General features: G+C 46.4%; 1 protein-coding gene across 1 annotated transcript in view; it reads left to right on the top strand.

Annotated features, from left to right (window-relative positions):
• Positions 1-15,135, top strand: part of DNAH7 (dynein axonemal heavy chain 7) — a 155,821-nt gene that overhangs the window by 135,804 nt on the left and 4,882 nt on the right. Inside the window, exons 55-60 of the mRNA XM_077917415.1 lie at positions 3,121-3,282; positions 4,022-4,222; positions 6,708-6,869; positions 9,287-9,472; positions 10,026-10,163; positions 12,263-12,493. Of these exons, the coding sequence (XP_077773541.1) occupies positions 3,121-3,282; positions 4,022-4,222; positions 6,708-6,869; positions 9,287-9,472; positions 10,026-10,163; positions 12,263-12,493 (1,080 nt within the window). The remainder of the gene's footprint in view (positions 1-3,120; positions 3,283-4,021; positions 4,223-6,707; positions 6,870-9,286; positions 9,473-10,025; positions 10,164-12,262; positions 12,494-15,135) is intronic.

The following is a 15,135-nucleotide window of genomic DNA, read 5'->3' as shown; positions in this document are numbered from 1 at the left end:
TAGTGAATTATGGAAGCTCCATGTGTGTGTTGGAGCACCTGAATATGAAACCAACTGCTGGAAGGGAAAGGCTTTGCTACTCTGGATCTCACACGTAGGCGTAATGACTCATTATGGGCTTAAATGTCTGCAGAGTTATCGATCTTCTCTTTCATATGTATTCAGGCCAAGGACACAGCCCCTTGCTTATCTCCAAATGTCAGGGTAGTTTTGCCTGTAATCGTTAATCTCCCTAGACTTGGGCTCACCCAAATAGACGCACTTGGTGGGTGTGCATTGTCCTAATGAGTGTTACATCAATCGCTGCGGTAGATAGGCATCTCCTTGTACTTACGTGGATCTGCCGTGGGGGTGTCGATAATCACCGTGGCAGAACTGTTTTTCAGGTTTGCACACCTCGCTCTCTGCAGGGTGGGGCTCCACTTTTGATGGCCTCATATCATGCCACCTCAGTGCCCTCCCTTATCTCGCTTCCATTTTTGTTTCCTGGGGAAGAAACCAGGAGCCCGTCACGCATACCGGCTTTCCATATCAAATGTACAATTGTTCCCGTTCCACCTTTGTTATTTTATAAATGAATCGGAATCAGAAGAATCTTTATTTGCATCAGCCACTAGCCATAGCAATAAAATAAAATGTACTGAAGATAGGGGTAAAAACTTAACTATAGAAAATATTTTTGGGGGGTTTCAGCAGGGGTGTCCAACAGGTCGATTGCGATCTACTGGTAGATCCCTGGGAGGTTTTGGTAGGTCGCAGTCGATCGCAGGGTCCCTTTCCTTATTGTTGGTAAAATAGAATCCGGCCCCTTCCCCTTGCCCTGCCCTGCAGAACGGCAGATGGAGTACAGTCATACCTCAGGTTGAAGTAGCTTTGGGATGAATGTTTTCAGGTTGCACTCCGGGGCGACCTGGAAGTAACGGAGCGCATTACTTCCAGGTTTTGCTTCTTGTGCATGCGCAGACACTCAAAATGATGCCACGTGCATGCGCGGTAGCGGTGAAACGAGACCTGCGCATGTGCAGATGCGTCTTACGTTTACTTCAGGATGCGAACGGGGCTCTGGAATGGATCCCATTCGTATCCAGCGGTACCACTGTATACTCATTGAGGCTGTTTGTTTTCCCCAAAAAACGTGCTGTCCTCCTCCCTAAAAAAATCAGAACTTTGCCCTGAACCTTTTCCCCTTAAAAAATGCTCAACAGCTTTGCCTTGAACCCCAAAAAGATCGCTGCCAGTAGATCACTGCCAGTTTTCAATTCTGTGAGTAGAATTACCCCTAAAGGTAAAGGTAAAGGTACCCCTGCCCGTACAGGCCAGTCGTGTCCGACTCTGGGGTTGCGCGCCCATCTCGCTTAAGAGGCCGGGGGCCAGCGCTGTCCGAAGACACTTCTGGGTCACGTGGCCAGCGTGACGAAGCTACTCTGGCGAGCCAGCGCAGCACACGGAAACGCCATTTACCTTCCCGCTAGTAAGCGGTCCCTATTTATCTACTTGCACCCGGGGGTGCTTTCGAACTGCTAGGTTGGCAGGCAGAATTACCCCTGGTTTACATCAATAATCAAATAATAGATATTATTCCAATTGCCCCTGCTAAAAACCTTGCAGTTTTTGCTGTCGCCTGATTATCTTGATCTGCTAAAAGGAAGGACACAGAAGCAATGGTTGAGCGACCTGGTATGGAGAATAATAGAGGGGTAATAATCACCTCACTCCTCAAATCTTTATAAAGAGTGCAAGCCAGAAGCACATGAGCCACTGACTCAATACTGCCATCTCCACAGGGACATAACTGTTTTCCCAGTGGATTTATTATTATTTTTTTTTTTGTTATGCTATGAATGCATTTCTTAACTGACACGGAGAAATTAGGTTTTATTGTGTTGTTGTTGTTTGAATGGCAAGGAGGGGAGTGTGAGCAGCTCATGGGATGGGGGCTGCCACTTTTCTGCCCCTCACAATGCTCTAGGTAAAGGTAAAGGGACCCCTGACCATTAAGTCCAGTCGTGGCTGACTCTGGGGTTGCAGCACTCATCTCGCTTTATTGGCCGAGGGAGCCAGCATACAGCTTCCGGGTCATGTGGCCAGCATGACTAAGCTGCTTCTGGAGAACCAGAGCAGCGCACGGAAACGCCGTTTACCTTCCCACCAGAGTGGTACCTATTTATCTACTTGCACTTTGACGTGCTTTCAAACTGCTAGGTTGGCAGGAGCAGGGACCGAGCAATGGGAGCTCACCCCGTTGAAGGGATTCGAACCACCCACCTTCTGATGGGCAAGCCCTAGGCTCTGTGGTTTAACTCACAGCGCCACCTGCGTCCCACTATGCTCTAGCCACGAGCATTTCACAGAAATGGTCCCTCCGTGTGGACGGCATATTAGCAGAACTGGCCTTGTTTGTGTTGAGGGGTGCGTTCTTTTCAGCAGAGCTAAGCCTCCCCCAGGTGAAAGAAAACTACTGCTGAGGGTGAGGCTTTTGATATGAAAGGTTCACGTTGGGTGGAAAGGAGTTGGAGAATCTTATCAGCAACCCCGACAACTCAATAAACAAAAGGAAATCAGAGAGACTTTCATGTGACGTTTGCTGATGTTGGCTGCATTGGATTAATGTGGAGCCTTCTCCTTGACGGGCTGACATCACTTTGTTCAGCGATACTGTTATGTACTGAGTTGAATAGGATCCAAAATGCAGCAGTCTGATTGGTCCTAGAACAATAGGATCCAAAATGCAGCAGTCTGATTGGTCCTAGAACAATAGGATTCAGAATGCAGCAGTCTGATTGGTCCTAGAACAATGCAGCAGTATGATTGGTCTGCATGAGCCACCCAATCCAGCTCCAGATGGAAGTGAATCCACAACCTGATTGGCCTACAGGAGAATTCTGGAATTAGCCAATCACGTGCAGCCCATTGTGTAAATAATGTATATAAAGCAGATACTTTGGGGGAAATTCCATTCCTTCTTACCACTATGAGCTGAATAAAGAGCATGAAATCCACTCTCGATTCTGAGTATATTTCAGATACTCTCTTCAGCAGCTGTGGAATTGTAGCCGTTCTTGTGTTACGGCGACATTATTATTCGCTGCCCCTCACTCACTGAACGTTTTGTATGTGCAGGGTTTCGGGGCTTCGAAGTTGACCTCTTTGTCGCTGGGCCAAGGCCAAGGCCCTATCGCCATGCGCATGATCGAGAAGGCGGTGAAGGAAGGAACATGGGCAGTCCTGCAGAACTGCCACCTGGCAACCTCGTGGATGCCGACCCTGGAAAAAGTCTGCGAGGTAGCAAATGCTGTCAGTAGTCACTACGACCCCTGATGTTGTCCTTTCAGTACCAATGGGATGCTAGGGCTCCTGGGTTCTTGCAGGAACTTCTCCCGGGGGCAGGCAGGCAAGGGAGGGAGCAGGCTGGTTTGTCACATAGAAAAATAAATAAACGAGAATGGTGCTTGCCTGTTTTGCCGGCAATTTGTTCTACAAATACTGGAAACTTACTTTTTGATTTCAGGCGAAAGCTGGGAATCTGGGGGCTGTGGTTCACTTGGGGAGGGGGTATTTGCCATTCCAAATATTCACTTATAGAGGTGTGCATGTGAAGACACACAGGCACACATGCACACACGCTTTTGGGGTATGCAAGGATGTGCTGGTTCACTTCAACAGAGGTAGCAAAATCTTGCCTGCAAATGAACGTAAGTGCTGGTTCATCCCCTCTCTTGGGACAAATTGGGCAGCCATGTTATGCTGGGGAGCTCCACATCCACAATAGAGCGCCTGTGTCTGGAATGGGAGACCCAGCTTAGAGAACCGTTTGACCCAAGAAGAGATTCGAAACGTGTTGAAATCAAAACGAGCTTAGCACAATCATTGATCAAGAGGTTTCGCTATTTCCCTTTGTAAAACGCGGAGGCCAGGGTGTGTTTGAAAGATGCAGAGGCCTTTGTGAGAAAGGTTTTGACGCACCTGAAACCTCAGCTTCCATCCTCACCAAGTCCTTACACAGAATATTTTCCCCTTCTAGGAACTAAATCCGGACACAACGCACCCCGATTTCCGTCTTTGGCTCACGAGTTACCCATCACCCAACTTCCCTGTGTCTGTGCTTCAGAATGGAGTGAAAATGACCAACGAGGCCCCCAAAGGCTTGCGGGCGAATGTGATCCGTTCCTATCTGATGGACCCCATCTCCGACCCAGAGTTTTTTAACAGCTGCAAAAGGCCTGTTAGTACCTTATTAGCCTGGTTTCCTCCTCGTCGTCGTAAAGCAGCTGAAACAGACCTTGGCGGTTGTATTTTGTGTTTGCTGGTTTAAAACCCGCCGAGCGAAATAGCCCTCCTTCCTCTGCACTGAAGTTGGCAGTTGATTACCAGCTCCCGGGATGCAGTAATAGAGGGTTTTATTAAAATTTTATTTTTATTTTACCGCCAAGCTTCATTCCGTCTCCGCCAAGCTTTGGCGGTGGTGCCATTAATAATATAGCTTCCCATTTAAAAAGTCGGGAGGAAGTAGTTTTCGTGACACAAATCTGCAAGGCAGGGGAGAAATTCCTGTTGCAAAAGAATAGCTGAGCCGTGCACTGCTGAGAATCAAATCTTTAATCGCAGGCATTAAAATGCTGGCTCCATAGAACCGGGGGAGCTAAAATGGCCGTATGGGTTGATGGATGGCGCTCATAAACACTTCCTTTAGAATAACAGCTCAAACTAGGGAGCCACCTGCTGTTTTCATAATTAGGTTTCGGAGAGCGGATGTGCTTGACCCAAGATAATTTCCATGATAGGTGTCGTAATTAAGAACCGGAGATGGTTGTGCTTAAACCGAGGCTATGATCCTTTTCTGCTTTCCTGGCAATTAAAAAAACAAATCCCTAAAACTTTTTAGATGGGGGCGGGGACCTCACCCAGATCGTTGCTTTTGAACAGGAAGAGAAAAGATGCAGGAAAGGAGGAGCAAGATGGCGTTCTAGCATGGTAATGTTGTTGAGCCATAGTTGGTCAAAAAGGAAGACATTGTGTGGCATTTTCCAAAGCCCCAAAGCTTTTATTTGAGCCCAGTCTTTCTCTGAGCACCTCTGATACCATCCAATGGCCTGCTGCAATTCACAAAGTATCCTGGGAGATCTGGATTGAATGGTTGGCTTAAATGGTCCTGTGGCTCTGCTTTCTTCCGGACAGATTTTAGGGGCAGCTGTAGGCACCCTTTCTTGGTAGCCAGTGGCATGCAATGAATTTTTTTTGGTAGGGGAATAGTTAGGTCCAGAGGCAAGGGTGATTGGAGCAGGCGGACAGCAGCAATGTTGTGCATGTGATGTCGTGTGTACGAGCATTGTGTCTCCTTCTCTAAACCAAACAGGAGCTTCCTAGGCTTTGGGAAGGAGGCACCAGGTCTCTGACAGGAGGCTGGAGCCCTCCTTTCTCCTTCCCAAAGCTGGATGGACATTGACAAGGTGGTGGGAGGGCTCTTGGACCCCGTCAGAGCACTGTGCCTCCCTCCCTAAACAGGGCAGAAACTTCCCGGGCTTTGGTGCCAGGGAAACATTTAGGAGACTAGCCTGGTCCCCCTAGCACATCACTGTTGGAAACTATCTTTGAGAAATGGTACTGAAGATGTAGATCAGTTTGACTGCTGCACAAACTAGGATGTTGGGGCTGCCTATTTGCTGTGTGAAATGACTGAGACTGCTGGTTAATATATTTTGCATTTGCTTTATTTCTGTACAACGTCATAAAGATGCTCAGACTACCCAAGGCAGCAGATGGGTCTGTTTCAACATGGGCCAGCCTCAGTTATGTAGGAATGGTTTTTACAGCTAGAAAAGGCATGCCAGAGGGGTGTGCTAAGCCTCCCTCCACCCGCCCATGGCTTACCTCCGGGTATTACTTTTCCTCAGCTAGACACCACTACTCAGTGAGTTGAGAGCCAGTGTAGTATAGTGGTTAGAGCACCTGGGGGACCATGGTTCAAATGCCCACTTGCTTATGAAGCTCACTGGGTGACCTTGGGCCAGTCACAGTCTCCCAGCCTAATGTACCTCGCAGGGTTGTTTGAGGATTACAGGGGGAGGAAAGGGTTAAAATAATAATAATAATAATAATAATAATAATAATAATAATAATAATTTATACCCTGCCCATCTGGCTGGGTTTCCCTAGCCACTCTGGACAGCTTACAGCATATCTAAAAACATTAAAAAGCTGGGATGTAAATGTAGCAACATGGAATGACCTCACATGTGCCACAGAACTTCCCTCCCTCCCCAAATTTCCTCTGGAGAGTTGGGGAAACCCCCAGAGCTGATTATTTTTAGGGTGGCTGCAATGGGCATACAGGGGGAAGAGAGAGAGGGGAAGTCCCATTGGGCAAAGCAGAAGTCATTCTGTTCAAGCAAAGACATTGTTGAACACAACCCAGAGAACGGGGTGAAATTCATGGTGAAGATCTGACGTCGGTATGGCCATCTAAACTTCCCAAATTTTGTGTAGTGCTTTGTGGGGAGGGACTACCCAATAAGGACCAGATCTCAACTTCTACTTCAGTCTCCTTGGAGAAAGTGACTGGTATAAGGACATGAGTAATAAAAGTAAATAATCACGGGAGATCTTTTGGTCATACAGCTGTGAATCGTGAGAAAGAGGAAAGTTCTCAATGAATCAGATGTTGTCCCCCCCCCCCCCCGTTATTTTATCATTATTTCTTACTATTTTAGACTGAGTTCAAGAAGCTTTTGTATGGCCTCTGCTTCTTTCATGCGTTGGTCCAAGAGAGGCGAAAATTCGGACCCCTGGGTTGGAATATTCCTTACGAGTTCAACGAGACGGACCTGCGGATCAGCGTGCAGCAGCTGAACATGTTCCTCAATCAATACGAGGTACCGCAAAGATCAGAAGGGTTTGCCAGCTTTATAAATAAGCCTCCACATTGCTAGCCTGCAAAAATCTTTACTAGCCTGCTGGGGGGCAGACAAAAGAGGGCTCTGAAGCGCTGCGGATCCTGTGCTGACCATAGCAGAGGAGTGGGCTTCCCTCCTTTAACAGCCCACTTGATTTCTTTGCTGGGTGTATGGGAGAGACGTATGAATTTTTTTTGCATGCGCGTGAATTTCAGTGGATGGGGGAGATAACTCACCAGCACTACTCTGGGAACTTATTGCTGCCGACTGACATGATTAAATCCCATAATGTCCCTACAACCCTGTCTTAGCTCAGTTGGTAGAGCACGAGACTCTTAATCTCAGGGCGGTGAGATCAAGCCCCACATTGGGCAAAATTTTCCTGCACTGGCTTGACCAGATTATCCTTGTAGTCCCTTCCAACTCTACAATTCTGTGAATTTTTGAAACACCATTCTGGGGGTTACAATATTGCAGCTGGCAACCACATGTCGCACAGATAGCTGGTTGGCTTTTCTTTTCTTTCATTTAGTACTTGAGCTTTACATCACCCTTGCTTTTAGCAGGGCCCATGCAAAAACCACCTTCCTGACCATTGGAGTCCCCATTCATCTCATCCACTCAGTCTGACGGAACCTGCCTTTGCCTGAAAGAGAAGTCCCTAAGTCACCGAGGGTTTGAAAGCCATCAGTTCCCCTCACCTGGTTTACCTGGTCAGTTGAAGCTGTTCCCAGGCTGTGGCCACTGTCATTGTTGTACAACATTGTTGTACCTCGGCCTTCTCGATAGTGGCGTCCGCCCTGTGGAACGCCCTACCATCAGATGTCAAGGAAATAAACAACTACAGTGGTACCTCGGGTGATAAACACTTCAGGTTACAGTCTCCGCTAACCTGGAAATAGTACCTCAGGTTAAGAACTTTACCTCAGGATGAGAACAGAAATCGTGCTCTGGTGGCGCGGCGGCAGCAGGACGCCCCATTAGCTAAAGTGGTGCTTCAGGTTAAGAACAGTTTCAGGTTAAGAACGGACCTCCGGAACGAATTAAGTACTTTTTTTAAAAAAATAGTATTTATTAAGGGTTTAAGTTTACAAAAAGGCAAAAGAAAAAACACCAAATTAAACAGTAACAAAACAACACATCACAATAAAAAAGACGGAAAAATAGAAACAATTAAAAACAAAAAAAGAAAAAACAAATTGAACTTTCCCATAACTTATCTTTCATTTGCTTGTTTCCCTGACCTCCTCACACCTCCCTTTTTTGTATTCTAAGTCAATTATCCATTTCAGCAAATCCTTTCCCTCTCTTCAAAATTTTTATTCTGAAAATTTATCTTGATCTTAATATAAGTTTACTTTCCCTCTTTTCACCAATTAACAGTCTATTTTTCTTAAATCTTTGTTACATTTTTGCTAAAATCACATAGATTCATTCCAACATCATTCTAACATTCATTAATTTTACAATGTTTCTGTAAATAGTCTTTAAATTTCTTTCAATCTTCCTCCACCGACTCTTCTCCCTGGTCTCGGATTCTGCAAGTCATTTCCGCCAGTTCCATATAGTCTATCACCTTCATCTGCCATTCTTCCAGAGTGGGTAGATCTTGTGTCTTCCAATACTTTGCAATAAGTATTCTTGCTGCTGTTGTGGCATACATAAAGAAAGTTCTGTCCTTCTTTGACACCAATTGGCTGACCATGCCCAGGAGAAAGGCCTCTGGTTTCTTCAGAAAGGTATATTTAAATACCTTTTTCATTTCATTATAGATCATCTCCCAGAAAGCCTTAATCCTTGGGCATGTCCACCAAAGGTGAAAGAATGTACCTTCCATCTCTTTGCATTTCCAGCATTTATTATCGGGCAAGTGATAAATTTTCGCGAGCTTGACTGGTGTCATGTACCACCTGTATATCATTTTCATTATATTCTCTCTTAAGGCATTACATGCCGTGAACTTCATACCTGTGATCCATAACTGTTCCCAGTCAGCCATCATAATGTTATGTTCAACATCTTGTGCCCATTTAATCATAACAGATTTAACTGTTTCATCCTGAGTATTCCATTTCAACAGCAAATTATACATTCTTGCGAATTAAGTACTTAACCCGAGGTACCACTGTATACAAAACAGAATATATTAAAAGCACATTCCTGATATTTTTTAACAGAATATGTAAGTAAGATTCATGCTAAGGATCAGTGCTCACTAAATAGTGTAGCTGCTGATACTTGCAAGACAATTGCATAGGACATACCTGTGGAGCATTTTTGCTTAGACAAACACACAATGAGTCGAGCTGTGAGCTTTTCTTCTGTTAACCAAACATGCTAGCATGTTGGGAGAGTAGGGAGGAGTCACAGATGAGCTGTTGCTTTGTACGTTTCAGGAGTTGCCCTTTGACGCCATCCGCTACATGACGGGCGAATGCAATTACGGAGGCCGGGTCACCGATGACTGGGACCGGCGGACGCTGCGCAGTATTTTGAACAAGTTCTACAACCCGATCATTGTTACGAATCCTGATTACAAGTTTGATTCCAGCGGCCTTTATTATGCTCCTCCTGAAGGAGAGGTAAGCACCTCAGTGGGGCGCGATTCAGCAGGAAGTTCCCCTGCCTGAGCCCTGCTCAAAGAAGAGCAAGAGCTTAGAGGAGGAATCAAAATGCTAATCTTCTTCTGAGACAGTGGCAAGAAATCTGGGCGAGCTCTACAGTGCAGAGCAGGAACGGGAGATGAATTAAATTTGTTTCTGTTTTAAGGAGAGACAGTTCACACATCTTGACCCGGTCACAAACCAAAATGCAGGTGCCTTTCCGAATTTTGCAATGCAGTTCTCCAACCAACCAGTGCATACAAAAATGAATATCCCACTTATGCTTGCGCTCAGATCCTGCTTGTGAGCTTTCCGTGAGCCCTGGCCTGATCCAGCAAAAAAGAAGAAAAAGCATTATATTAGGGAAAATATAAATATATGTATTGGTCTAAATTGCATGCAAAAATGTGTTGTTTATTATTATTATTCTCTGCAAATTGTGGAGAACTGAATTGAAAATTGGAAAGATGTCAACAGAGAATGGCCAGGTTCAAGCCATTGATCATTTCTGACCCCTGATATTTTTTTTCAGTATGTAAGCTACATTGAATACACAAAGACCCTTCCGTTGAATCCTGCCCCAGAGATCTTTGGGATGAACGCCAATGCCGATATCACAAAGGATCAATCCGAAACGCAGTTGTTGTTTGATAACATTCTTCTCACGCAGGTGTGTTCGTTTTCATATTAGGAGCATTGAAGTTACTGCCTACTTATTATTTCTTGGATTTTTCGGACAACATTTTAAATACAAAGAATCTGATCCTCCTTTCTTCACATTAGTACTCACTGGAATATTAATGTATTCACCGTCACTTAATGGTGTGGCTCAAGAAGAATTCAAGTATATTACTGGCTGAAGTTTTCTAACACCCCATATTGATTCCAGAACATAACATCTAATCCATGTTCTGAGTGTTGCAACTGTTGAGAGTGCATAAAGTTCCCTGATGCTTTCGAAAACTAGCTTGACATAAATAATAATTTAGCAAAGGTGTGCTTTTGTATGTATTTTCCCCTTCTAAGTATTAGGTAAAGGTAAAGGGACCCCTGACCATTAGGTCCAGTCATGACCGACTCTGAGGTTGCGGTGCTCATCTCGCTTTATTGGCTGAGGGAGCCGGTGTATAGCTTCCGGGTCATGTGGCCAGCATAACTAAGCCGCTTCTGGCGAACCAGAGCAGTGCACTGAAATGCCGTTTACCTTCCCGCCAGAGTGGTACCTATTTATCTACTTGCACTTTGACGTGCTTTCGAATTGCTAGGTTGGCAGGAGCAGGGACCGAGCAATGGGAGCTCACCCCGTCGTGGGGATTCGAACTGCCGACCTTCTGATAGGCAAGTCCTAGGCTCTGTGGTTTAACCCACAGCGCCACCTGCGTCCCCAGGTATTCTAAGTATTAGGGCATAACTATATGAGATGCAGGAAACCTACAATCAGGATCTAATAGGGTGCTGGATTGGGGCCATGGTGCTGGGGAAGGGGAGATCACCCCCGCCCATTGTTTCTCAGACCTAAATTTATTATTCAGTCTTATCTTTGCCCTGAGGAGTTGGAAAGGAAACATAATTGTATCCAGTCCAATTAATTGAGACCTAGTCGTCAGTTAATTTTCTGTGCAAGAAGAAAAGATAGATGAAGATGTTTGTGTGTGTGTGTGCGTGCGCAGGCTTCACATTCCCTACCACATCCGGAACATTTTTCCTGCCAGCTGGGTCCTGTTCCTCATCCCAGGAATAGAGTTAGCCTCCCCAGGAAGAGTCACCAAAGATGGCTGCAGGCCCAGTTTCTAATGGATCCACCAGCTAATTTCTGTAGACATCAAAATGAGGCCGCGTTATTTTGATGTCTACAGAAATGTACCGTATTTTTCGCTCTATAACACGCACCAGACCATAACACGCATGTAGTTTTTAGAGGAGGAAACAAGAAAAAAAATATTCTAAACAAAATAGTGGATATATGATTTTTGTGGTTCATGCTGTGGCCACAGACATGTGATCTGACAGTGAGTTTGGAGTAGCCCAATGCAAAAATCCTGAGGATCCATGTGGATCCATGCTTTGTAACCACGGAGGAGGGAAGGAAGGGGAACCATGGATCCTCTGCTCACGACTGCAGCAGATCCCCCCCCCCCCGCCACCCGCAGGCATTCACTCCATAACACGCACAGACATTTCCCCTTACTTTCTAGGAGGAAAAAAGTGAGTGTTATGGTGCAAAAAATTCGGTATTAGCTGGTGAACCCATTGGAAACTGGGTTATCCAGAAACACACCCACCCACCCCACTCACACACAAAAACAAATCTCACTAGAGCCAACCAAAGACAACAAACCACACCCTAAGCCAACCCCAACCTCCCTCACCACCAAGAAAATACAACAAGCAAATCGTAAGAGAGCCCACACAAGTGACGCTGACACAAAACCCCACACATACACTAAGTAGAATAGAATAATTGCTACCTGATCCCACCTCACTTGCCATTCCCCTCTTCCCCTTTTCTTCCTAACCTAACACTGTAACACTAATGTCTCACAACAAATGAAACTGACCTGTAGAAAATGCAGCTTGAAAAAGAGACAATGCACGTATTTTTGTAAACTAAGAAATCTTTAATAAAATATATATTTAAAATGAAATAAAATAAGGCCACGTTCTGACCAGTATACACCACGAATGGAAGTTTTGTGGGCCAAATTGCGCTGTCGCTTGGGTTTTAGCAATGTTTAATCAACCCCCCCTTCCCCCCCCAAATAAAAACAGTCTCGCGCATCAGGGGCTGGCGCCAAATCATCTGATCAAGTTGTTCGCGATGTGGCGAGTGATATCCAAAGTAAACTCCCCGCCGACTTCCACATCGAAGCCGCGATGAGGAGATACCCGACCACCTACACGCAGAGCATGAACACCGTGCTGGTCCAAGAGATGGGGAGATTTAACAAATTACTGCAAACGATTCGGGAATCCTGCATCAACATCCAGAAAGCAATCAAGGTGAGGGGACCTTTTGAGAAGGAGGCCTGTTGACTTGGAGCACCCTGGCAAGAGTGGCTGTCAGCTCCCATTAGCGTCGCTGCTGGGAACTTGCCAAATTGCTCTTTTCAGCGGTGACGTTATCCCCACCCCCAAGCTTTGCCTTTAACTGTTATTTGTGTAGGGATGTTCATAGATGCTCAGAGAGGATGATGATGATGATAATTTATTATTTATACCCCGCCCATCTGGCTGGGTTTCCCCAGTCACTCTGGACGGTTTCCAACAAAAGAGTAAAAATACAATAAAACATCAGTCATTAAAAACTTCCCTAAACAGGGCTGCCTTCAGATGTCTTTTAAATGTCAGATAGTTGTTTATTTCTTTGACATCTGATGGGAGGGCCTTCCACAGGGCGGGCACCACTATTGAGAAGGCCCTCTGCCTGGTTCCCTGTAACTTGGCTTCTCGCAGTGAGGGAACCGCCAGAAGGCCCTCGGAGCTGGACCTCAGTGTCCAGGCTGAATGATGGGGGTGGAGACGCTCCTTCAGGTACACTGGGCTGAGGCTGTTTAGGCTTTTAAAGGTCAGAACCTACACTGTGAGTTGTGCTCGGAAACGTACTGGGAGCCAGTGTAGGTCTTTCAAGACCGGTGTTATATATATTAGGATATATATATATATATAGGATATATTTGTTAGCTATTATCTTCCCTTCCTTAGGTTTGTGAGTTCAGCAGAGTGCATCCCTTTGCGGCTTAAAAGGGGAATCTTAGGCTAGTTTTAGCAATCCAGGATGCTTTAAGGTAGTCTTGGATGCTCCTGGTATTTCCCCCTTTTAACAATAATCACACAGTCTTGCAAAAGGCTAAGATGACCTTTACTCATTCAGAATACAGCAGTATCTTGGTTCTCGAACATAATCCGTTCCGGAAGTCCGTTCAACTCCCGAAACCATTCGAAAACCAAGGCGCGGCTTCCGATGGGCTGCAGGAGCTTCCTGCACTCAAGCAGAAGCCGCGTCGGACGTTCGGCTTCCGAAAAACGTTTGAAAACCGGAACACTTACTTCCAGATTTTCAGCGTTCGGGAGCCAAAATGTACGAGTGCCAGCCAAAGCGTTTGAGAACCAAGGTACGACTGTACTTGCTGAAGATACAGCAGCTTTGTTCCAGCAGGCTTAAAATGGTAATCCAGTTACAAAGACATACTTTAGTCCAGTTTAAAATGGAGTCTGGGCTGAGGCCCAGACTTGGCACATGTTCCCACATTGCTGGAACATAGCTGTCAACTGTCCCTTATTTGGCAGGAAACTCCCTTATCCCAGTGCCGTGTCCCACTGCTGTCCCTTATTGATGATGTCCCTTAAATTCCCCGGGTTTCAAAGGAAGCAGCCGGCCAGGGAGGAGGGAGGCTCCAACTGTGTTGCTTGGCTGCCTGCCCCCCCCTCCGGCCTCCTCTCACCAGCCTCGGCCCCCGGGAGCCCCTCCCCACCAGGACTGGCGGGAGCCTTGGGCCCTTCCGCCACAATCCTCCTTGCGGCTGCCGAACTGAGCGTCTCTGCCTGGGGCCTCCCCTCTGCCCGCCGCCGCCACTCCCGCTAGGCCGTACTGCAGCTGTGCTGCCGAAGGACCCGGATGAGATGGGCAGCCTGGCGCAGCCTATGAATTGTTGAGGAGCCTTGAGAGGAGAGCGAGGGCAACCATAGAGAAAGCAGTTCAGAGAGAGGAGGTGGAGGTGGAGGCGGAGGCGCGGGCAGGTGTTCCAAGGGCTACAAGGGAAGGACCGCAAGCGCTTCTTCCATAGTTTTGTAGTGGTAGACTAGCATAGATGGTCTGATCTGTGGGTTTACTTCGGGCGCTATTTCCCTCCCCCCTTCCTCCCGCCCCACCTGATGGAAGTGAGAGCTGCAGATGGAGCACAAGAGAAAAGATACAGAACTGCAGCAGCATCTTCGTAGCTTGGACTTCGTTTTGCGCGAAAAGTGGGTGCTGCTTGTAGTTATTTAATTGCAGTGTTTCATCAGCTGGTGTCTTGAGCAGCAACATCTGGAAACGAAGGGCTAAAAACCGGCGCTGCTCTCCAAAATTATCTGGTCCCTTTTAACTTCGCTGTTAAATTTCAGCTGGTTGACTAAGATCCCTTATTTTGGCTGCTGATCCCTTATTTTCGAGGCTGATGGTCCCTTATTTTCAAATCTGTAAGTTGACAGCTATGTGCTGGAATGAGGCAAAAGAGCAAAGAGGAAGTTCCTAGCTCCCCCCCCCCCCCCGGACAGGGCACAGCGGGAGTGTCTCTGAGTTCTTCCTAGGAAACATGCAGGAAAAACCTCTGAGGGCTTCAGCTCCCATCATGTGCCTGTCTAGCAAACATGCGTTGTTGGTTTGTCTGCACTGTAAATATCCCACACTTTGTTCCTTATGTGCGGTGCTGCCTAATGCATTGCTGCCGATCTATAAATGAGAAAGAGAATGCAAAGCTGATCCTGCTTTTTGAAGAGTCGCAGTCCTTGGTATTTTTAGGACAGCATCCCAAACCTGGGGTCCACCTACAAAATGAAAACAACAGAAGTTGGACAGGCTCTTGGCACCAGCGCATTGCTGAGAGTATGCATGGAAAAGTAAATTTTTGGTGCAGTGTTAGGCAGACTGGTCTTATTTCGGC

This window comes from Podarcis muralis, chromosome 1, assembly GCF_964188315.1.
Source record: "Podarcis muralis chromosome 1, rPodMur119.hap1.1, whole genome shotgun sequence".
In the NCBI taxonomy this organism is placed as follows: domain Eukaryota; kingdom Metazoa; phylum Chordata; class Lepidosauria; order Squamata; family Lacertidae; genus Podarcis; species Podarcis muralis.
This window is presented reverse-complemented; position numbering and strand designations above follow the sequence as displayed.